Source organism: Acromyrmex echinatior, chromosome 8 (genome assembly GCF_024713525.1).
Source record: "Acromyrmex echinatior isolate Ae372 chromosome 8, ASM2471352v2, whole genome shotgun sequence".
NCBI classification, from domain to species: Eukaryota; Metazoa; Arthropoda; class Insecta; order Hymenoptera; family Formicidae; genus Acromyrmex; species Acromyrmex echinatior.
Window position 1 is genome coordinate 3,831,323 of NC_141859.1, and position 26,419 is coordinate 3,857,741.

At 34.5% G+C, this 26,419-nt stretch overlaps 1 protein-coding gene across 13 annotated transcripts in view; it reads left to right on the forward strand.

Annotated features, from left to right (window-relative positions):
- LOC105150229 (RNA-binding Fox protein 1) overlaps positions 1-26,209 on the forward strand; it is a 298,467-nt gene extending 272,258 nt beyond the window's left edge. For 8 of the 13 annotated variants that reach the window (XM_087408562.1, XM_087408567.1, XM_087408563.1 and 5 more), the window contains 6 exons: positions 2,501-2,654; positions 6,456-6,519; positions 7,604-7,630; positions 17,215-17,381; positions 19,775-19,838; positions 20,550-26,209. In XM_087408562.1, coding sequence (XP_087264688.1) covers positions 2,501-2,654; positions 6,456-6,519; positions 7,604-7,630; positions 17,215-17,381; positions 19,775-19,838; positions 20,550-20,594 — 521 coding nt within the window. In that variant the 3' untranslated portion in view covers positions 20,595-26,209. Of the gene's footprint in view, positions 1-2,500; positions 2,655-6,455; positions 6,520-7,603; positions 7,631-8,931; positions 8,953-17,214; positions 17,382-19,774; positions 19,839-20,549 lie in introns of all 13 variants that reach the window. The other 5 variants (XM_087408558.1, XM_087408557.1, XM_087408559.1 and 2 more) reach the window with 5 other exon arrangements.
- Positions 26,210-26,419: the final 210 nt, after the last annotated feature.

Below are 26,419 nucleotides of genomic sequence, written 5' to 3' on the forward strand. Positions count from 1 at the left end.
TATAGATAATTAGATCTAATGATCTAGTTATAACATCTTTGACCTAATTCTTTTTATATCTCTGCAATTTTGAGAATAACTTTTTATTATCTGGAGAAATAATATTTTCATTCTATAAGTATGTCAAATCAAGGAGCATTATTTTATTCGTTTTTTTTTATCGTCTTCCGAGTGCAATTCTTCATCGTTTTGCAATCTACGAGATTGCTGATAATAGAATCTCGATTATTTTCCACTTCTTCGAAATATAAGGATTGGTTAATATTCCACAATCTCATTGAAATTTACCGAGCGAAAGCTCACTGCTACGAATCTGAAATGCATCACCGAGCGAGAAAGCCCTGCAACCACCGTTGTGCATCGTCAGCTTCCGGAACTGCGCGTATCCGTGGTCTTTCTTCCCCTTACGAAGGCTGGCGTCGATCATGCAACCGGCAGCTGCTACACAATGTGGACGGATCGAGTCGTGACATCCACGTCGCCGTCTATTCAACTTCCATCGGAAAAATTCTCTTCGAAAACCTCTGTAGAGACCAAATGAAAAAACAAGCTCATCAACTTTACAGAGTATCTTAAGCTGCCCCACGACGCTCAATATTATTATTGTATAATTAATTTGTAATATTACTAATCCCTCCCTTCGAAACAAACAGTCGCAGAGTACCACAAAAGTGGAAATTAGGAAAATGTTAGAGAGATTGATAACAGTCATGAAAATCAAGGAAAAATCAAGGAATTATTAAAATTTTTAGGAGCATTAAAATTCTTGGTTTCAAAAAAAATTTAATATGCAATACATTATATCTACCGCAGTTTTGGAATATTATCAATTAATAATTAAATGCAAGCACTGTCAGCAATATTAATAATAATTAATATTGCTGTCTTTCTTTCAATAAAATTTAATTTCCAAAATCAGGACGAAAATACAAACAATTTTAAAATATTACTGAAAGATTCAAGAAAAATTGTGAAATTTTATTTGGAAATCAGGAAAAGATTTTTAGGATGAGAAATTTGTTATCCTGAGTCGGAGGCTTTTCAATATAGCTTTCATACATCAATAATGTTGTACAATAATATTGATCTAGGGCTGCTGCCTAAATCATTACATTTGGCGTTGCCAATCTTCGAAAGTTCTTTTTATCTTCTTGTTTAATTTTGATAAATTCGCGAAATCTCAATTGTCATCGAAATCTGCCAGACTACCTAGCTTCTGACATCATTCTTCGTCGAAGCTTCGAGGATTTCACACCGATCACGCAAGCTTCACTTCAAGGCGTGAATTTTGCCACTCGCGGAAATCATCCTTCTATTTACGTTGAAGGAAATTGTAGCGACCCTTTGCGAGTAGATCGCAAATAACGATAAAACGCACCGAAAATTTATCTACTCGTAAAGCAGCCATTTCTTCTAGATGAATTTCGTTTCGCGAAGTTTCGTAGTCGTTTCTTTCCTTTCAAGCTATTCCTGAATGTCAAATACAAGCTGAATAGAGGAAGCAAACTTTCCTATTTTCGATTTTCTGAAGTTCTCTGCGCTCTGCCACATCCTTTCTTTTCTTACGCCACGAGATTCTCCGGTGTTTTCTGATGTTCGTATTTACTTCTTGGGCGCAATTCTCCAAAGCCAATCTTTGATAGGAAGAACAAAATTTCCTGCTCGTGCCGCAGCTTCTCTTAGATCGAAAGCTTTCTCTGCGCTGACAGAGTCAGATATGTTTATTTTTTACATTGTGCTATAAGCACGTTAAAAAGAAGGATCTTCTATTCCAACTACAGCCAGTTTGTCCTTTCCTTTCTTTTATTATATACGCACCTCATTATTAAATTTTCATCAATATTTTAAAATTTTGAATTTATTTAATAATAGAAGTTTAAAGAACTTCAATTTTATACAATTCATTACATTGTAAAAATGTTTTAAATTATTAATATAATTAATTAAACGATTAATTTAATTATCTAAAAAATGAGATTTACGTATTAATTTATAAATTAATACGAATTATAAATATTTAAATTATAAAAAAGTACGACTTTTTTTATTAAATTTCTGGAAAAATTAATTAGAATTTCACCAAAAAATTTGTTATTAAAATTTAACATAATGAGGATGATAATAACGATATCCCACAAATGAAAACAAAAGAGAAAACTATTTCACATTAATATTGTGCTTGTTCGAGTTTGTCGAATATGCTGATCGATCGGCGAATAAAAATTTTCTAGATGTTCAAGAAAAATTATTACTTCACAAATTCCCTCGCAACAGTGAAACGTTCGATGAATTAATTCCCAGACATATCGTTCCTAAGTCTCGTAACCGGATATAAAATCAAGTCGCAAACCTCGTCTCGCCGGCTGTCGATGTGCGCCGCGGTTCCTCGAAGAGCAACCTGGAGTCCCACGGAGTGTTCGATAGCAACATAAGTCTTCCAGGTAGGCAATCTTGTGTAATTGTGCATGCACGCGCGTGTCGCGTGTGTGTGTTGTTACAGCTGCGGCACTTAGAGGAGTTGCCATACAACGTGGCCGAGTAGGAGCAGCGAGGGCGACTTTCCCAACCAGCGCGGCCGCCTTGGCACTGGCCAGGAATCCGGGGCAACTTGCAGCTGCAGCTGCGGCTACGGCCCTACATCCCTTCGCACCCGCGTAAGTATCGGTCCAGGTCAGGTTGCGTCTAACCGACGTCTAACTGGATAGAGATATTCCTGTACTCTGTTAAGTGGCATTCTAATCGGCGTTTTTAATTAAATTTAATTCTATCACTTTGCAATAATTCAAGGCATGAATACTCTGGTACCTATACATCATTTTTTAAACAATAAAAATTTATTTTTTCGTGCAAATTTTATTATGACGTTTTAAGAACCCCCCCTTCGAACAACAAAGGACAGTTTTGTCTTTATCTTATTCTCACTTATATTTTTTGCGGAAATCTTGTGAAACACGATAGTGAAAAGGTGAAAAATTATGCCTTGACAAAAGAGTTAAGACAATCACGAATTGATGGAAGATATCGGAAAGGATATGATTTTGCTGAAGTTCTAAAAATTTAGATAGATATGAAAATAATTTTATTGGATTATCAAAATAATTGTACGTAGAATGTTTAAGCGTTGATGACAATACTGCAAGAAGTTTTGACATTCTAATAATAACTGTTTTAAGCGTTCTACATAATTATTTTGATAGTCCGAAATTATATTTTCAGATCTGTATCTAGCTAAATTTTTAGATATTTTAGCAAAACCATTCTTTTCATGCGATGTGATAATTCGAGTTATCACTACACTCTTTCCATGCATTTTCAATAAAACACCGATAAACCATTAACAAAGTATGTATATATATATATATATATATATATATATATATATATATATATCTTTACAGGAACACTTCTATATGATCTTGACCAATCATCTTAAAAAATATCTATATTCTGCAGCTTGTTAATATCTTTTGTACATATCCTTTTTTCTTCTTGGTGAATTTTTTCTTGCAGCGAGTAATCAAGAGCGCACCTCGAAAATACTTTCCTGTTACGAAACTTACGCGAAGGTTCATTGAACGATAAAAACAGACGTATGGTATAATGACGATAATTAATTTACGTAGCCAGGGTGTGGAAGAGGTGCGTGCGTCATTAAAGTTTCGAAGGACTTTTTCGCGATAGCCTTTTTCTTCTTAACGATCGGTACTTACGTAGTTAGCGTGATTTATATGCCACTAGTTCTTCCATGCAATAAAGTTTAACTCGCGAATTCAAACGTTAAATCGCGTTTTCCAACTAATTATGTTATTTATCTTTAATAGTATTTACGATAAATAAACTTTTTATTTAGATCTAATTTGATTGAAGGGTTTTTCTTTTCACTTTTTTTTAAGTACAAATTACATTTTCGATAATCAATGATCACATTCTCTTTTTAACTTTTTTTTTTTCAAATTTTAGCCACATATTGAAAGTTTAATTTTCCGCAAATATCAATGACTGTTGGTGTAAACAACTTTAATTCGCATCTCGATGGCGATCATTTAAACTATATTGCGACTGAATGTGGGAGTATCGTTGAGTATATACACTCCATCACTTCATCATGCGTCGAAGATCATCGAGTAATATCGAAAATAATTGAGGGGAATTACTCGCTGCAATGAGTTTGCACGCGCCGCTCGTTAAGGCTTTGTCTGTCAATCTCACATGCGTTTGCACACTGCATGTCCACCTTTCCAAACCTATTTCCTGCAAACGTCCCCTCCGCGCACAATGCGGATTATAATTTGCAAAAGAGCGTCCGCGGCTCGCTCGTTTTTCGCTAAATGAAGACTTTGAACGAGCGGAAAAACTGAGGACGCTCAATTGCTTCTCTGCCGAGGATGATCAAAGAGGCGTCACCCGGAAAAAAAAAATTCCATTTCATCCAACTGCTCTTTGACTGATTAGAAGATTAAAACGCGACTGTTGGATCAACGCGGTTTGTCGGTCATGTCGTGGTGATCGCGCGCATTTTTTTTTGTTGAAGATTAAAAATCGTTGTAGAATGTAGACACTTTATCTTTTTTTTTTTTTTTTAACTTTTTATCATTCCGAATTTTTAGGAGCAAGCATTCGCGTCGAACGTCAATCGTTCGTTCATTTTAACGTTATGAAATTGGACATGGCGTTGGCAGGAATGAAAAATTTGAATACGGACGAAAATCAATCTTCGAAGCCTGTTACATCGATGCACACCTCGGTCGCGAAATCGGATTTGTCAAGTCCCAATATCTATATATATTGTGTGTATGTATATATATATATATATATATTATATATACATATATATATATATATGTACATTTCTTATGAATTTTAATGTAAAGATCGTGTTTAATTTATAACCTGAAGCAGATTATAGAGAAGGAAATGACTTATATTTTATCTCGAATTCGTGCAACGTCACGCCAGGCATAAACAAATTTTTTTTTTTCAAAATCAATATAAAGTTATACTTCGTAAAACGTTCGTATAATTTCAGGAATGAATTTTGTTTACGGAGAAATAACGAAAACGGTTGATAGAAATAACTCAAACACAAATATATTTATCCTATCTGATTTGTTTTCGAGTTACGGTAGTTTCTTTGAGTTTCAGTAATTTTTGGCATGTACTAGATCTCGTTGTTTATCGTATTTTTTTGTTCTGACCTCAAATATCTTATATTGTCTATTTGTAAATACTTTCATGACGTTTTGGGAAATTTGTTTTTTTTATAAAAGCAATCGATAGTTTCCGACACACACAATTCGATGATAATTTATATTTGCAATGATAATATATAGGGATGCAAAATGTTGGACGATAAATGATTACACTTAACGAAAATTTATGACATAGAAATATATGTATATTTTTACTGAATTCAATATTGACAAGAGATATGTAACGCACAGTTTTATCCCGATAAACATTTGCCAGATATACATATTTCAAATAATAATCGTTTTTCATTACTTATTTTTTCATGAATTTGAAGGCAATATTAAAGAATCTTAAACAAAGTTAAACAGAACGAATGCGCATTTTTTTATCATTACCAGTACGTTGAATTTACTCCTGAAATTACGCTCGCATTTTACTAAATGCGTATGTGCTGTAATAGTGCTTTCGTAATGTTCTTCATTCCTGACAGAGTATAGTCAAAACGAACCGCGAATTCGCATTCCATAAAGTCGACAAATTTTTTTTCTCCGTGTCTTTTAAAACAAGATTATTACTTACTCAAGTTAAATAGACTTTTAACAACGATCTTCCCCAACGAAGATAATAGAAGCGAGCTACTTGTAAAACTAATTCCATTGCGAATGCTACTGTGCGGATGCAATATAAAGCAATCAACTTTTTCTCGGCATAATTTATGATCTTCGCGCATAAAACAAACTTCGTTCGCATAATCGGGGGAGGACAAAGTTTATCGCCTCTGTCATCCTCCATTATCCTACAAAGCGAGGATTATCATATCCCAGAAGTAAATTTTCAATTTTATTCTCGAACAAAACGCAATGTTTAATATATGACGTCTATTAAACGAGCGTTGTACATTATTGAATCGGAAGATTAAAGGTTTTTTTTTTTTTTTTTTTTTTTTTTGAAGTGACAGCTTTTAACCCTATTGTGAATGTCCCTATTGTATATTAAAGTCTTTATAAATAATTTGCGTGAAAAATATGGGCAAATGTCGAATTTACAAAATACGTTATTTTTTTTTAAAGGGGATATTTGTATACAAACGAAAGATGATATTTAATTTTCTTAAATAAAAATAATTGACGGCGCGAATTGTAACGTTAATTACACTTTACAGAGAAAAATCGTAAAATCAGAAATTCAGTAATCTCCCCACGGGCGCAATGGCGGACAGGCGGATAAACCGTTCATTACTCATTGGTGGTTTTTATTTTTTCCAGCGTTTACTACGACCCTTTCTTCGCGGCTCACGCAGCGACGCAGGATTCCAACTACAGGTTGCAGGTGAGACATTTCTCGATTTCTACTAATTCCCGCGAACAATTATTTCTCGCTTCCGGTGCACGCGACCGCAGAGAGAGCTGCGGCTACCGAGATACGAAGTACTCGAATGAGTTTTTAATTAAATCGAAGAACGCGCGTGGTTAAATGGAAACGGCGCGATAATCAATCACGTCGCGATCGCCGTCTGATAATCGGCTATTAATCGGAAAACAAACTCTTGCGAGCGTTTTCGCTATGTTGCGCTACGGATAAAACATAGAACGGACATAATTAATTGGGCAATCGGAAGATTATCGTTGGTGGAATCGATACGAACAAAGCGATTGGACGCAAGCTTGTAGCGGTATATCAACCATGCACGATTTGATAAAGCTTTGATATCTTTCATAAATTTCTTTCTACAGACAATTATTTAGAACAAAAACTTTGCCAGCGAATTGTCTAATTCTAAATATCTAAATAATTAAACATAAATATATTGAAATAAAATTATTCGCGTAATTAATAAAAAAAAATTAAGTTTATTACTATTAAATCTATGGTGTCAACTTAATTCAAGTTGCCACTGCTCCTACTTTAATATATCGTTATTTTTTTTATTAAAACAATGAATAAATTCGACAATATATAATGCCAAATTTATCTATTGTTTAAACAGTGGCGAACTTAAATAAAATTTAATACTATAGATTTAACAGCGATTATTTCTTTTCTGAAATTTATTTTTAAAAATTAATTTTTCATTGCATATTAAAATTATATCTCTATTTTTTGAAAATAAATTGACTACAAATAATTGTTATCACAAGCAAAATTAAACTCGATGATAAAATAAAAATATTTTTCATAATCATATCAATAATCGTGTAGTATTCATAAGACTGTAAGAAGCTCGTAACATCACAATTGTTGCGATGTTAACTGCAAGCTCGAAATATTCTCGACGATAAACGTGAAAGCGCAAACGGAAAACGCTTATTCGCACGTGCACCGGAAGCGGAATGCGGTGCAGTATCTATAAGACGAGACAAATGAGTGCAGAGATTTTGACTAAAGTCCGTAATCTCTTGGTGGACCCGTTTAGCTGGAATGGCCTCAAGCAACAGCTGACGTTAGTTGACACACATTTTGCCAGGCTTGCACACACGAGAGAACGCCAAAAGAGAGAAACCGATAACAATTACACCATCCCTATCTCGTGTTCTACATTGTCCCGATCATTCGCCATTCTCATTGTATCTCATTTTTCGCCTATCTGTTTCGTTCTTTCCCCCTCCCCCCTCTCTCTCTCTCTCTCTCTCTCTCTCTCTCTCTCTCTCTCTCTCTCTCTCTCTCTCTCTCTCTCTCTCTCTCTCTCTCTCTCTCTCTCTCTCTCTCTCTCTTTCTCTTGTTTCATTCACGTAAAAATCCCGATGCATCCGACGGCACGATTGATCGAAAACAGCGAGCACTGTTAACTATCGAGATGATTATTTTTGCTCCGATGATGCCGTCTCTCTGACACCATCCATTCCCGCGTGAATGGATTTTATATTCGATGTGTTGACTTTCCCTTTGAAAATTAACTTTTTGTCGAAAAACAATGTCGAATAATATTTACAACTATAACAAACGATTGTCGACGGCGAACACTTTAATTCTTTTGGCTCGAATCGCATTACTAAGAAATCGTTTTTTATAAGAAATTTAGTAATAGTGAAAAATACATCGAACATTAAAGAAATATTCAATGAACAAATAAAATCAAATTTTAAATTGGTTCAGCAAAAAAGCAATATAAAAAATATAATTTCTGCCACATATTTTTAGTAATATGCAATTATTTTTTTAACGTATATTAATAAAAATATCCAGATGAAACCTTTAACAGAAAAGAAAAAGAAGACAATCGATTTTTAAAAAGTTATACTTTTTAATATTAAACGTTTCGAACATTATATATAATTTACTATCGGATTAATTTGTGATTTTTTTTTTTAGGACCATCTCAAAATAAAATTCACTTTATGCGAATTTATACGAGAGTCCTCTCTGCTATCTCTCGATTGCGCGGCATCTTGTTGCATCTTGTTGCCTAAATACTTCTTCATACACTATTCCTTCTACCTTTGCATCATCTTTGTTCCCGTTTCTCTTTCTTTATATTAATTTTTCTCCTGTCATCTTTTATAGTTGTTTAAAGGGATGATTATTAACCGACGACATATAATCACGGGGACCAATGAAAGAAAAAGTGGATGGTAGATCACACTAAACGTCGATTGTACAGACTTTTGCGTTTGTATCGGGAAAGGGGGGAATTAACTTGCTTAAAACGAGGACTTAATTCCTTCGTGTAAAAACTCGAGCTCGAGTTTCCGCCGCCCGGTATCCTTCCGGAATTTCTTTTCAGGTTTGCCGTTTGTGTTTCAGGCTAAAGCGCCCGCCCTGGAGGTAGGAATTAAGGGTCCGCCTGTTCTTCTCTCGTCTTCTCCGTCTGTTTTATCTATACGCATCCCTCTTTTTCTTCTTCTGTTTTATTCAGTCTGTTCTCTCTTTGTTCTTTTCACGTTTTCGTTTGTTCGCAAGATTGAAGTGCTCACCGATTGTCGACGACTACTTAGTTAAACGTGTTTCCCAATCCACTTTTTGCTTAAAAAAAAAAAAAAATCCTCCCTTCCATGAAAATCTCGTTGTAACTTTTCCTGCGACGGAAGGTCGTTTAGGGGAGCTGTAGAAGAGTATTCAGCTGACGAGGTTTTTTTTCTCCTCCGATCATGTTGCGTTTCTTCTTTTTTTTTTCTTCTTTTTTGTGATCCTCGATTGATATTAGCGTGAAGACAGCATGTAATGTCGCCTTTTACAGTCAGTAGAGCATGCGTCGCACAGACATAGAAATACGTCGTAGGAGGCCTATACAAGTGGAGCAAACATTTTGTGATAAATGCACGCAATTAAGTGTGTCGTTTGGAGTTCCTCAAATTTGAGGGAGCTTTGTATTATTATGCGGGCCAGTAGACAAGTGGCATAGGCGGGTTTCGTGTGATTAGAAAGCTACGCTAAGGTAGATGGTAGCCGTACCAAATTCGTACTAATGGTGTTGTAGTTAAGTTAAGCACACCACGTGAAATATTTCTCGACAATCGACTGTAAAAAAAAAATAGGAATTTTTATTATCTAGTATAAAAATCCAAGACTTTTAAATATAACGATCAGAGATTCGTATTTCGAAAAGAATATTTCGATCGTGGAAAAAGATATTCTCAAATATGACTCATAATATTATTTTTTGCATTGCTGTATCATACATCGATATAAACATTCAAGCAAGTTCTATCCGGAAAAAGAATGAAGTATCTAAAAGTTAGATTACAGATCTGAAAATAATTTTGTTGAAGCATCAAAACAGATCAAACGTAAAAATACCAAGCACAATGTTACAAAAAGTCTTTTTAGTAATCAATTTAAAAGTCTTACATAATTATTTTGATTCGCAAATTATTAGATTATCAGATTAGATTGATTTTAGAATGAATCAATAAATGTATAATAGAGTTAAGACAATTTGTTAAGATACTGTAATAAATAAATTTTCACACATTTTAACAACTTGTGTTGGCTCTGGTAGGCATTTACATTTATTTTATTTATTTTAATCCCATAAAATTATTTTCAGATCTATGTCTAGATATAGATATTTCGGCAAAACTGTCATTTCCATAATAAAAACTTGTTTTGGAAATCAACAAAATCGATTTTGTTTAGCCTGCCGTTCTAAAGGAAATTTACACCGAAAATATAAAACCTGAACATATGTAGTTATATGATGTAGTTATAAACGCCGATAAATATCAAAGCAAAGACCATTTTGCGGTTCTGAATCATTGAGCAATGATCATTTGTTGGATGCATTATACACACGAGCAACTACTTTACGAGATCATCGCTGGCAGACACTTTAAAAGTCGACTTTCGATATTATGACATTATTGCGTAAATGCTTTGTTATGAATGTCGTAGAGTCAAAGTATATTGCTTCAGGAATTTTCATGTCCCTTGTGAAGAAATTTATTATGAATATATATCAAGAGATCGAAGCGTACATCGCGCCAGGAATTCTCGCTCAAATTCTGTAAGAGAAAATTCAACCTTAGGGGATGACGACGTTAAAATAACAGAAAACTATCATTCGCTATTCATAGAGAAATAACTAAACAAATCTTTAATCTTTATTTATGAACGTTAAAATTCAAGAATATGTCAAACTGCGCATAAAAATTGCAATATTGCTTTTTCATCGTTATCGTATAAATTGTAAGTTGCTTATCGAATGGAAACGGATATTAAATAAATTGTTACTTTATCGATAACGTATGAGTGTAAAAACGAGGTTAGTAACACGTAAAACAAATACACGTAAATAATAATCAAAAGCGATTCATGAAACGTTAAATGGCGCTAACGGAAAAAGCAGGATTCTCGTGTTCGATGAAAATTCGTGATCGGAAAGCGTGAAGAGTGTCTTCAAACGAGCTGAGTTATAAATTGTCCAGGCGTGTGCACTGAGAATTTTTTTTCCGGCTAATTTGAACGGGCTCAATCTGCAAATTTGACAGCTAACATCCCGGTCAGACGCGTGCTTTTTTCGTTGCCACCCACGTTTTCATTGATGAAGAAACCTCGTTTGTACGGAGAATTTACGAGCCGTCCACGTAACAGAGTCGGCCCAATTGCCAACCTCTTCTTCGACTTTGTTGAGAGACCGCCGTAAATCAACGTCATCGAGGAACACACGTCATATTACGACTGACGGGCTTATCCTAGCCAGATCCGCGAGGATATTCGCGTGTTAAATGTCAACGGCACACAGCGCGAAATGGACCCATATATTCTAGCTATTTATACGAATTTTCTGCATTTCCTCTTCTTTTGAGACGTTAATCGTAAAATTTAAATTTGAAAAGTACCAGAAAAAATATACAGATAATTGATAGAAAACGGGATATAAAAATAAGAAACAAATTATCGCGTAATAAATTATTTTAAACGTAATAAAAAATATAATCTTTACAAAATTATAGATACACGCGGAAAAAATAATTTTGTTGAAGCATCTAAATTTAGATAGAGCTGAAAATAATTTATTGAAAATAATTACTAATGAAAAACTCGAACATGATGAGTAATAATGTTATAAAAAGTTTTTCCATTCTAAGAATGCAATTCGTACATTCTATATAATCATTTCGGTAGACCAATAAAATTATTTTCAGATCTGTATCTATCTGAATTTTTTAATATTTTAGCAAAACCATTCTTTCCATATTTAGTCTGTTAAATCTGTAATTAGATTACAAAATGTCAAATCTAATTTTAAAAAAAGAAAAATCTTGCAATCGTATTCTATAAGTATTCCGTAGAAATTTGATTTTCAATGATAATTTGATAATTTTATTTCATTTTATTTTATTATGCAAGATAGATTGTTACCTCTGTATCTGTAAAAATATGAATAAATACTAATAAATACTTGTTAGTACAGTAAATGTGACCAGCAACTGAGCAATAAATCAGTTTTGAAAGTCGCGAAAGATTCCCGATAGGATTAAAATGTTTATTTAACTTTAGTTCGATAATTAGTTCGGCCGCACTGATTTAATTTGCGTATCTTTTTCGGGGAGATCGAAATGCCGTATCAACGAAGTATTTTGAAAGTTTTTTCGTTAGCTTAATTGAGGGCTCATCAGACTTACAGCAAGCTTTCCATCAGCGAATAATATAAGTCATACAGTTTGCTATAATTGGCAAAAGATGTTTCTTGCTTTCTTGTTATCCACCAGATGTTTTTACAGTCGCAAATAAAAATTAAGGCTTTCATCTTTAGCTTGTTAGTATATATCTTAACGTTAATAAAAGGTACATAAAGAAAGAAGAAACGAAAAGATGGAAAGTCGAAGTAATTCAAAGAAAAGCAGACTAGTCTTTCTTCAATTTTCTGCTCTATTCAATTATTAAAATCAATTAGACGTGCAGAAATGTAATTTTTATTATTACAACGTGAAATGTTTGCTAATACACGCGAAAAAAATGTTAAGATCAGTTCGTTAAAAATTTTATTCATAACAAAAGATACCAAATATGATTAAATAATATTTTAATAATAATAATTCAAAATAATAGATAGAATATTTGTTGTTCTCTCTTCTGTTCTAAAATTTTAAAGTTAATTAAAACAATTACATGATTATATCCTTTTTGCATTAGGAAAGATATCATTTTTCATGCATTTTTCGAAACGCTAAGTAAAACTTACTTTCCACGACTTTTTGTTAAAATTTAATTGTTAAGCGTTTCACCTGTACCGCAATGTAAACAGAGGTTTCGAGTCTGCGGTTGCACCATTTAACAAACCATTGTCGGACGGAAGATACGAGGCGTGAGAAAGGATGTGAAGCGACGCGAAAAAAAGTACTCGCGGAGTCCGACCACAACGAGGTGCTGAATCGTCGTAACTGCGAGATAAAAAGCTATAATCACCAGTTTCGCACGCGACAAGAGAACCATTTCTTGCCACGATCTCGACACTTCTGGTCGGTTGACCCCGGAAATTGGATTCGCGAGAAATTATTATCTCCTTGTTTCCGACGATATTTCGAAAGCGAATCATTGTGGTCGCACACGCCGAAGGGATTACGTAATTCTCACCTTAGTAAGATCGAATCATTGCGAGAAACGACGCAACTCTTTGACGGAATCTCCGCGTGTTTTGAACAGTTTGAGAACGAAATTTCATTCGAGAAAATTTGTGGAGCAACTTGGCGCCTCTCACTCCGCTTTCAATACGTCCTGTTTTCTTCCTGGTAGCAAAACAGCTCGTTCGCCGTTTCGCCTCCACCTACCCTTCTCCCCCCCCCCCTCCCCCCCACTGCCTTTTTTCGTGACAAAACGTCGAATAACAACTCGTTCCTGACCGCTGAAAGTTTCTGGCGCCGACTAAATTGTGTTTTCGTCGCGATACGTGAACCGGTCAGCCAATTCACACTACTAGTCGCTATTTACAGGCCGTTATTTCTCCGCGATGTCAAAAATTATTGAACGCTTAATAACGCTGACAGAGTTACGAGCAGCTTCCGTTCAAAAATTGTATTTTTTGTATGCATTATTAAAACCTGAAGCCTGAAACATAATTGAAAAGCACAGAAAATAGGAACAGGGAATAATAGATTTCAACCCATCAGAATACACAGCTTCTGATAGATTGAAATCTGCTTTCCTATGTCTGTACAATTATGTCTTAAACTTCCGTTGCACATTATGCAAATATTTTTATTCTTTCCATGTAAATTTATTTGAACGATCCAACAATAGTATTTAATATTTAATAATAAAGTTAGAATTTTTACGTCTTTAAGTTTGAAAAAAAATACATCGTCGCTTCTTGTATTAATGTTGAAATAACGAAATGATAATTCATCTATTTAATATTTAACTGAAGCTTTGTCGAATAGCTAATACTAAATTACACATAAAAGTCACATCACTTTTCGAACTTTTAAATTTTCAAATACTTAAATGTTATCAAACTCTGAATTGATATTTTAAAACTATTTGAAAGCTTTTAATTTGATTACTTACAGCTTTTTGATATTTTTACTCGGTAAAAATTGATTTCAAATTTTGCAACAAATTGTAGGTTAATATGTTTTAAAATTGTTGGACTTTTTTCATATTATCGGTTTTTTATTAAGCTGGCAATAATTTATTTATTTGCGCGAGCAATGGACAATGCTCGGATTGTGACATTCTTTTACAACTCTGTGCGAGCAATTACCTAGATTTAATATCTACAAATTTTTGAAATATATTTCGCGTCTTTTTCTTTTATTAATAACGAAATAACGGATTTTACTTATTAGTACGGACAGTATAATAATGCTCGACGTTTCGAAATTATGACTGGAAGTGCTGTAATATTCCTTTTGCATCGTTCTTTGTGTTAATATTGTAGTAATAAAATGATAATTCTATTTAATATTTAATTGAAGTTTCGAATAGATCAACATTAAATTATACATAATATACATAATATATTAGCAATTACATGGAATAATTTACATAGAATACAGATTTATTAGTAAATATGTCTACACACTCAGCAATTTTTTTTATTATTAATTACTTTTTAATCTTATTTTTTAGTGTAAAATATTTAGTCACGTATAAATTTAATTAAAATCTATGAAAAAAACAAATTTTATCATTCATCTAGTATAAGATAGATGTAATGTTATTATGTATATGATTATTCTGCTCATTATTTATTTGTTTATATATATATATATATATATGTATATATTAGGTGTTGGAATTAATTCGTAGCGTTTTACAAGTGATGGGAAGTACTTTCATTAATGTATTTTTTAATGCTCATGTGAAATAAATAACATTCTTTCATTAAAAACGCTACGAATTAATTCCAACACCTAATATATATATATATATATATAAAATATTCGGCTATAATTACTGTATAAATATTATTTATATAAGAATATACCCAACGTGTCTTCTGTAATATTGCACAAGATTACGTATAATAATATATTACAATAAATTAACGATGTGATCCGACAATCGAGCTTAAAACGCTGGGACTTAATCCTCCCAAGCTTTTAGGGAGCACTCATGACACGATAGTGTTCGAGCAAACTGCATTCGGGTTTAGGTCAAACGCGCGAATGGTAATGTCATGGAAATCGCGAGCATCTGAGTACGCTAGTGTTACGTTATCGCGTAATGGGATATATATACGTTGATGTATCGAATTGCATATCCTAGATGCATGCACGTAGGTCTTCCCGCCGTCATCCTGGCGCCAATGAATGTGCGCTCTCAACAGCCCTATCTTCATCGGGCATAAATCCTTTGATGCATCAAGCGAGATTTTGATGCTGCGTGTAAACATTTGTGAGGTTCACCGTATTTAAACATCGTAGGTATTTCCAAATACTATAGACGATCCTTTTGACGTGAGACTCACTCGAATGAGTTTATTTATTACCTCAGGTACAACAGCTACAACATGGTCGACACGCCAGAGAGACGAAAGTGATTATTTATCGTTATACTACTAGTATCAGGAATTTTCTTAACACTTTTTGCTCATCTCTACGTTTTATTATTGAAACTTCGTTTCATTCTGAATTACTTAGGTAAAAGTATTTTCGAATATATTACTTTGGAAGACACTTAGAATAGTTTTCTTTCCATCTGTTAGGCTTACATCGAGGTTGGAAAAAAAAGAGCTCAATAATTCGTCATCCCAATTCTTTCCTATTTCATATTATATTTGTAGTTTTCAAATCTTTTAACTTGCACCGTGGCTACTTTCATGAATCTCCATGTTGCATGAAATTTTTTTATTATGTCTCTCCATTTATATATTCGTTTTTTTTTTTAACTAAATTGTTTAATATGGAGCATAAAAAATATTTGTGTCGAAAAAATTTAGAATTATAATTTGACATTTCATTCGACATTTCAATGTGTACGAAAAAATAGTTTTGAAATTAGTAAACGATGAAAAATTTTTATTTTTAATATGTTTTTGTATTTTAGGTTTCATAATTAGAAAATGGAATGTTTGCATTATCGCAAAATATTCGATAATATAGCCGCTTGATGTCATAAAGAAATTGAATATCATCAGTTTCGACCAGATCATGTTCCTTGTAAATAAAACATCCCTCTCGAAGCTTGTATAAAATACAACTACGAGTGTCACAGTTAGTTATATGCTCGAAATGTTTGAATATCCATGCACTGACATTTTTAAAACAGCGAGAGAAATGTGATGCAAGGGATTTCGACAATATTTTTTAACTGGTATATATTCAAGCCTGAAAATGTCACTTGGCTGTTGCATCTCGCTGTTCTATTGATGTCGCAACGAACAACGCTGATGCGTTTCACGTAGTAATTGCACATAGAAAACGTTAGCAAACAAAATTAGTACATTTCATTTATTCCGACAGTTTATTACTTTCGAGACTTAAAATGAATATGAAATAAATTTTATTTTATAAAATAAATATGAAATAAACTTTAGAATATTAACTCTTAAAAATATATAACAAGATTTGATAAGACTGCAAAATATGTGCGCAATTGATTCTGTTAATGTTAAAATTATAATTGATATAATCCTAGTTATTTAAACATCTTGAAATATTTATTCATTGCATAACAAAAATTACACGTGCTGATGTAATCATTCATAGTTGTGTTCTATTCATGTATACCTGATATTTAAATTATTTCTAATTAAAACTCTTTTTTTTTTGTATACTTCTCTTCCGCATCTAGTAGACATTGATCAATTGAGGGTATTGGAAAAGAGTGCATTTATTTCAAATTTCTTATTTGTGTTTATTGGAGAATCGTTTATTGGATATCGTAGAAGTATTTGCAGATTTTATAGACAATGGCTGTAATTGAGTACATTTTCCCACTACTCCTTTTGTCGTATGCCTCTTTTTCAGCCGCAATTGACATTTTCCATTTAGAACTACAGATTAGAAAGCTACGTTTTCTGTGTGCAACGACACGAGCCTCTAGGAACGATCGTATTAGTATCGTTTCTCGCTGAGATCATCCTCTCTGTCTGTCTTCGAGCTTGCTTGAGCCTTGCATGGCGGGTCATGGTTGTTGTTTCAGGCCGCGGCAGCGGCAGCCGCAGCCTCACCGTTGTTGAAGACACCACTATCAACGGCACAGCAGGCTACGTACGCAGCTGCAGCAACCTACACGGCGGTGGCTGCGCGCGCATACGGCGCAGCTGCAGCTGCGGCACAACCGGTCGCAGGATATGCCGCAGTCGCGGGGTAAGTGCACCACATTTTCACCCGAGAAATCCTCCCCGTGTATGTACACTCACCACGAATTCTCTAGGATCTCCCTTCTCTTTCTCTTCCTCGCTCCCTCTTTCTCCTTCCCTCTCATTCGATGTACAGAACGTCCCAGATTTAGCGAGCCAGCTTCCGCCTACGGATTATTTAACAAAACTGGAGCCAATTTTTTTTTTTTTTTTGCGAAAGAGCACGTGTGTAACTTTTATATTTAATTATGTACCTATCGCTATTTCATTAAATATTCGTTGAGGCGAAGTACCTGCAAAATTCAAGAAATTGAAGAATTGTTCTGAATTGATTAAATGTGGTAAATTTAGAAACTTCTCGTACGATGCCAAAGATCTAGCCAAAGAGAAGAAAACTTTTCGAACGTGTTCCCTTTGTTCCTCTTAGAGAAAGGGAGCTTTGCAACTTTTCTTCGCGAACGTGCTTTTTTCTCAAGATTTTTTTTTTAATGATGCTTCATTTATTTGATATAAATTATTTATAAATTGTTATTTGACGCTTATTATATTGCTATATTATGTTTGGAGCATTATATAATGTTATATTATTATAATGTTTCTCTCTTATATGTACTTGCAAAATAATTAATATATATTAATATATATTAGTAATTAATATATTATTGGAATAATTATGTAATGTACACTTTGAAAAATACTTATGCAATTAGGAAAATATACGACAACTTAATAAATTAGAATTTATCATTATTAGATGGAATGTTCACATTTTTTGGTACAAGCATATCATAAGCTTATTATACTTTAACAACTCGTTTGGTTTATTCGAAATTACGACATGTTATCTTCATTATCGATATGAAGGACATGATTCTCTCATCATAGTTGTGGTCTGTATGCCGTCTCGTAGTGGCATGCAGATATACATGTATAGATTGAGGGACGCTTTGAAGTCACCGGCTCGACCCCATTACGAGAGTGAGGTCAGAATGCATATCATGTATTGAGCATCGCAATGAATTACCTTCATCTCACTATCCTTGATGATGTTCATTAGCAACATCCTCCTTTATATCTGCCAGCAACCTCCACGTTTTTCTCATTCCCCTTTCAGCATCACAAAATACTAATTCTCCAAGTGGAGAATTATCATTTATTAACAAAATTATAACACGAAGAGTCCATTCCTTGCAGCAAATCCCGACGTCGCGGACGACCTGTTAGGAGTCGCAGATTTGTTTCCGAAACTCAGACCCGTCCTGATAGTCCCGTCGAAAGTCCAAACCATTCCTCGAGAAGCATCACTCCCCAAGAAACCTTAAAGCGCGCTTAATGCACTTCGCGTCGATATCTTGCATCCAACACAAGAGGAATATCAAGTACAAATATGAGTATTAGAATCGATTTCATACCTAACGCGTTCCATACGTACGTAGCTTCCATTTCTCACTCTGAGTGAAATGTTTGGTATGTAAAATCATTTATATATATTTTTTTATATAATATGACTAATGAAAGCTTTCTTACTTCTTTATTAAAAAATTGTGTTGTTCTAATAAAATTTGATTACTCTAACTAAATTTTAATTAGAATACAATTTTTTAATGAAAAAGTAATAGTTATATATCAACAAAATAAATGGTTATACGTTCCAAACATTTCTCTCGGTGCAGAGTTTAGCTACGAGCAATTTTGTTAAAATCCTATATACAAGAAAGAATGATATATATATATATTATATATATACTATATTCTACTTTTATCTTATTCTATGATTTTAATTGAAGTTACTAAATAAGGAAAAAACAATTATTTTGTGGAAATATTTAAAAATTTAGTTTGATGTAGATCCGAAAATAATTTTGTTGGACTGGCAAAATAATTACGTAGGACATTCAAGCATAATGAGCAATGCTGCAAAAAGTTTTGACATTCTAACAAATTTGTGCCATGCGTTCTACATAATTATTTTAATGGTCTAACAAAATTATTGTGAAATTTGTATATTTACATGAAAGTTTTACCAAAATAATTCGAGTAGTTTTCAAAATTTTTGAAGAATAAATGAATTTTTTTCCTTTAATTTGAATACCTTTGAAACTAAGCTGTTTTGGACATGTGAATTTTTCGTTTTGATTTAATGTGAGGAATCATCCTTAAAATCTTTTAGAGTATTTAACTACCATCTTGTATACTTTTCTTTCTCATATAAAGATTTTAATAAAATCGCTCGTTGTCAGGATCTCTATACGTTTTGATTCCATACTTCCTCTTTCAATCTTCCTCACGGAAAACAGTGAGAGAAATCGGAAGAGTAAAATGCGCGTATGAAATCGTTCGACTTCAGCGAATCGAAAAATCCTATCGTTATTAACAATCACTTTTTTATTGTTCTTCCAGCTACGGGCGTGAATACGCCGATCCCTACCTCGGACATGGCATCGGACCTGTGGCGGGTTACGGGGTAAGAAGGAGCTTCGATTACGAAGTGTACTTTTACGATTTCATTTAACGGTAGTGCCGTTAAATCGCGCACATAGATCTCTCGCGCGCGTATGGAAGGAGAATGGAGCACCCCGTTATTACACTATAAATAACAAGCGTTAGGAAAGACCACCTCGGCCGTGGCGCGTTTCACTCACATATGAATTATTAATGCCAGAAATTTTCAACTTACGGGAACTGTGTCGCGACAAAAGTTAATGGCTTGTGCTCCCATCGCACGCATTTATCCTCAAATGCGACTATTCGGACCTCCGCGCCATGCCGGTCTCAGTTTGCTCGGTGAACGCGAACCGTATTGTGTAAACGACAGGATGGTCAAACGAAATGGGTGTACGCCGTGCTCGTGAAGGAGTTTAATCATTCTCGACAAACTCAATTTAACGGGGCGAAAATTAAATAAGTTTTTAGCACAATCTCGTTGCTTTTCCGAATAGATGGTTCTGACGTTGCAACCGCAACGTTGCAACCGTAAATTGAAATCTTATATAAAACACCGCTTACTTTATTTGCTGTTTATCTTTGGACGGTGCATTTTTCAGCCCTCGAAATAAGATCTTGAGACAAACGGTTACATTCAGTGCTTCAATACATCAAATGCACCACGGTTTATACGTTAGTTTGCGCTATGTATCACATTGAGATGGTATCTTATGAATTTTTTTTCTTGCAGGCAACTGTATACAGAGGTGGCTACAATAGGTTCACGCCGTACTAAATGGATCATTAGTAGAACCCAAGAGCCTTCCAAGTTATACTCAGCAGAACATGACCAGACACGAGTCGACACAATCATCATCACCGTCATTTTTGTCATCGAGATCACCCACGACGAGCCTGGACCTTCCCACGCATGCTGATTCGCTGGTTTTACCTTCCAACTTTTTGTGACTCAACGTCATCGTGAAGATGCGAAATCCTCGATACAGAAATCGAAACAGAACTGTTATTAACGTGAAAAGCATCGTCGTGCTTTTCTACGTCAAATCTTTAAATAGTACCTTCGAAAATATGTAAGCGATAATTGAAATAAGCGAGAAAAATCTGTCTGTAAAAATGCAACAGCAGCGTCGAGGTCGGCGCATCAAAGTATCGAGTCGTGTTCGGCCGGAAATCGCCTTTAAAATTGCCTCTAAAGTCACTCCCCTGCCAGCAGCTATTCGCAGGGGGGAGTCTTCTACTTGATTCCGTTTCCATCTGATCAATTTTTGGTCCAAGTAAATTTTACTGAATTCCAAATATCAAAATTGATATAAAACTAATGGTAACTACTTCTCACGCTTTCGAATTTTACTCTGCACAAAATTATTTTCGATAATACCATCACGTTTCTCTATACTTGTCATATATTCTTCTTTAATACGATATCAAGCGTTTTAATCTTGCGAACAATTTTATGAGTCACTAAATGGAATATAATAGTAGTTATATTTCTTTCTCTCTCTCTTGTTTATAGTTTCTATAAAACGCATTCATGTTGTGATATTATGTCCGATACGATGCATGATTCATGCAGGTTTGCCTATTTACTGAAATACTTGTAATATAGCTGTATATTTGTTGTAATTATTTCTATTTAAGTCAACGTTGCACATTACGGTTTGCATTCATAGTCTAAATTAGCAGATAATGTTAATAATTCGAAAGGGCTGCCGAATCGCGCGCGCGAAGAAGCCCTAAACAATTCGCACAAATATCATAGGACAGTTTTACGCACATGATTTATTTAGATGAAAATAAAATAAGCAAATGCGCAATTATTGAATCATTACTGAAAAATGATATAATATACTTTGCTACAGTATAAAATATAATTTCTCTGCGAGAGAAATTATATTTTATACTGTATCATTGACGAATGGCAGCGAGGCATTGACGATTTCAGTCGACACGAACCGACACAAGGTGATCCGAAAAAGCGAGATCTTTAGGTAGCTAGTTTAAAAAAAAAAAAGAAAAACGACCTAGAAAGAAATAAAGGCATCCATGTGACCGGTAGGGTTTCTATGCCAAATATGTGTGTATGCGCTTTCGCGCGCGTGTGTATGCGTAGGTTTGCGAACCAAAACTGTTCTCAGTAAACTTAAAAGTAGCGGAAATGGAAGAAGACAGGGACAAGAACCGCTTAGCTGACCGCATATATGAAACAGTATACCGGATTTTAATTGCACAGAGTCTAATCGAATTGATTTTTTTAATTACAATAGCGCACTTGATTTCCATTTGTCTCCTACAATTCAATCAATGTCTCGTTCCTGAAATCTTATTCTGAAAAATTTCAACTATCTCATGTCTAATTATTTTTATAATTTTGTCATAACATGAATTGAATGCATCGTGTATCAAATAATAATAGAAGGATCCGCAAAAGAAAGACTGCAAAAAGAGATCCGTTTTAATTTTTATTCTTTGGAACTGAATTTGAGACCTGTAGACTCAGACAATGCCACATTATGTTGTTATTCGAAAAGTTCCGCACAGCAATTTTACGTATCCTTTCACGTATCATGTAAGAATAGAATGGCAAATACGGTCATATTGTCTTATCAATGCCTCTTCCCTCTTTTCCGAGAAAAATCCGATATCGAGTTTGATAATCCCCCTCCCCCCTCCTCTCCCCTTAGTATGTACTACTTATTTATTTAGTTAAGTGACTGAACGGACATGACAATTTTCTTTTTTTATCTACAGTAAACATTAAACAGAGTCCACCTCATAATCGCTAAGCGCAGAATCTCAACGCCAATGAACGAGAACATAGTTATAGTACATAAACAAAGATAGACTTGTAGAATATGTTTCTTGGTGTGAACCGATCTTGTAGGGAGTATCATGAATGCACTATACGCACGAAGCTCTATCCGCTACGCTAAAAGGAAAGAAGATCCGTTCGCTCAGGTCACTATTAACCGGCAAAAATCAATATTGTACAAACATCTCTAGCATGGACGTTGCATACTTAGCAGGTCGTTTCGGTTCCTCGATGTCGAAGTAACGCGCGTGCGTGCTTGTAAAACGAACTCGTCTTCATGTCACAAAGGATGATTAGGTCCAGCTAAATGAAATGTCGACCCAGTTGTAACGAAATACATCGAGTAATCGAAAACGCCGATACGGATAGACATTCAATAACGTGAAACCACCACTTTTTTTTTCTTTTTCTTTTTCGAATTTTTTTAGTTGCGATATACGGTAAATGATTGTATCTTGATGTAACCTGTGTATTAGGTAATTTTTGTATTTACATTTAAGGTTTTTTTAGAAATTTTTTGTTGAACACACGTGTCTTTTTATATAAATATATTTTTCGTTCTCTTGGGGAATTGTTAGTTTATTTATAGACTATTATTTTTATGATCAATCGCTGTTTATCTCGGTTTCTATTCAAATCGGCGTTCTCGGTCACTAGATTTTTTTCTTGTGACACTGCTTCCTGATCGAGTAGATATACCGGTGCGCTATATAGAAAGTAAAAGATGCTCTATTTGAGAGTAATGCGAAATGGAAAAAATGGTACGCACATTGAGTCGAATGAGTGATATCTCTGTTAAATTAATAGTTAAGCGAGGATTTATCGTATGTATTATACGTAAGAGTATAAGATACATTGCGCCACGATACAAGAATAAGAAGGCGTGTAATGCGAACTGATACAACTGAAAAGCGGAGAGTAAAAAAGAAAAGAAAAAGGAGGAAGGCAAGAGCAAGAAAATAAGCAGTGTGAAATAGCCAAATATGACAAAGATGTTTTAGAAAGTACGGCAAGTAGTTTGGCCGTCGTTACGTTTTAATCTAATCTTCAACTAGGATTATAGGTTAAGCTCTAGAACTCGAGGACGCTCGAGGCAGGATGACAATTTTCTCTTTTTTTTTCCTCTCGCGAACGTCGTGTACATGTACATAGATCAACATAGATTTTTCGAGCACAAAGATCGTGGAGGAGCGTGCCGAGGAACACACTATAATTTAGAAAGTACTTTAAACGAGCAAGCAGAAGAAGCCCACTCAGACATACTCATGATTCTCGTAACGTTAAATTAATGAACGTAGATTAATTAATTGATTACACAGTAAATACGTAAAAATCGGGACGGATTTTGATTTAGGGGAACGTGATGTGCGTGCTCGTCATACGTGATGGTTGTCGAATTGAGGGTCGCAAAAATCGTCGGTTTCTCATTAGATGCACACATCCCCTTCCGCGTAAAAGATAATAGCACAAGAAACCGTACGCGGGTTCGGAGGAGAAAAAAAGAAATCGTACGAATACGCGTTTGTGGAAATAGAGATTTTTCGCAGCCGCATTTCAACGCGGATGAAAGCAAGCACACAAGAGAAAGAGAGACTCTGCGAGGTTTATCTCTCCCTGTATATTGTACACTGTAATTACAATTTATACTTACTCGTAATCGATAATTTTATCAATAGGCTATTAATATTAGTAGCTAGCGTAATAAGTCAAGCTCAAATTAGCGAGACGGGAGAGGCGCGAAATATTTTTTTTCCCTCGCGGTTTTGTCGCGTCCCATCTTCGTCATAAATGCACAATTTCTTTTCCTTGATTGTCTCCTTCTTTATGCGCATTATCGTTGCGAGCAGGCCTATCGTACAAGATGTTCATAGAATCTAGAGGCTAGATCAGCTCTTTCTCTCTTTCTCCCCCGCCTTCTCCCACTCTCTCACGTCTCTATTCTTTATTTTTCCATTTGAATATTGAAGGAATATCTCGTTATATATATATATATATATACATATATATTATATATATATATATATATATATATATATATAATGGATTTTGTTTCCAATCATTTGCTTTCTATCGGGAAAAGGAGTTACGGAAAGATAATGAGATTCTTTCGGCTGTTAAAAGTAAACAAAGAACGCGACATATCTAGATGATAATATAATTTACGAGGAAGTGCAACACCACTTTTGCCAAATTTCTGCACGTTTGTGTACCTTCAGGTCCCGAATTTCCCTCTCTCTTTTTTTTTACCATAATTTCAGTCTTCGATCTTCGTCGAGCGTATCTTCCTTCTCTCGGATTAAAGGGGTCGTTTCTGTGCAGAAACTGATTCATATTTTTCAAATTTAAATGGCCCATAAAATTTCAAAATATACGAATTAGAGAACAACGTTCATAGAGAGGATCTCTTTTATCCTGACGAACAAACGACGGACGCAGGCGAAGCGAATTCTCGAACCTGAATTCTCATCTCCGCCGATGATTAATTTTTACCCTCGTCGATGAGACCCAGAGCTAATGGAATCGCGCAGTGTAACATAACTCAATGATACGCACCGTACATTATACGTATAATGATTAATTAATGATAAATACCGTAAAGGGATTTTTAAATGAATCTAGATGAATACATGACTACATAATGACACATCTTACAAGCAACATATCCTAGGTATTTGAGCAGGGCGCTGCCGGAGTATCCCTCCCGTTTTTGTCGTACGATTGTACGATCGACACGAGGAAGAGCATATAATTTGATCGACGTCTCGAAACCGAAAACTATTTCGAGCGGACGCGGCAGCGCCGTGCCATTCTTTTCGAATTATTGCAAAAAAAAAAATTAATGAAGGATGTTCCATGACATTAGGACGTTATTATTAATGATATTTCTAGCAACGCGTGCGTGTAAAGTTTAATGTATCTGTATATGAAACATGATGCGTGCCTGCATATATGTGCTGTGTGTGTGTGTATGCGTGTGCGTGCATGACGGATGAGCGAGAAACTCATACCCTTTCTCCACAAATCGGTGAAATCAAGAGCACGAATTAATTAATCGTTGTAAGGTAGCACGAAAACAACAAAAATGACAAATTAAGAAGAAATGCCCAGTGATATTTGGATCGCTGAGAAAAATCGAAACAGCTAAAATTGCCACCTGTTTTTTCCGCTTCTCTCGCAAATGTAAAAAAAAAAGAAAAGAAATCCGCAAAGAGAAACGTCGTTGATATCTTCTGTGTCTCTTTGCGGATTTCCTCTTCGAACCGCGCATAAGCGATTTGTGCGGGCCGACAGTTCAACGCAATAGCGAGCTCGCAAGAGAAATTAATGGAAATCAGTAGAAGAGTAAAAAAAGAAAAGAGGTATAAGAGAGGAAGAATATACGGTCAACTCGATGAACTTTATTTGCAAAATATTGATAGGAATATAAGGTGTGACTCGTGACACCTTTATCATTGTCTGATTTGATGATATTTTGTAAGTCTGGACCAGTTGTTAGGTTCTTATTAATCTCATAGCAACTTCTTATGGCGTATTTTCTCTGTATATTGTCAATGTTTATTATTAAATATTTTTCAAATAAACCGATGTCTCTTTTTTTCGCGCCCTGTCTTTACCCACACAAATTTCGCAAAGATGTAAGATTCACTAATACGCTTTTATAGTTAGAAGCTTGTATTACATTTAGATTTTATTTTTAACAAACCAGATATTTTGCGAAGTATAAAAATATTATCATTTAAATTATAGTTAAATTACGTCAATTTTTGAGAATTTACTTTTTTGAAATCTTT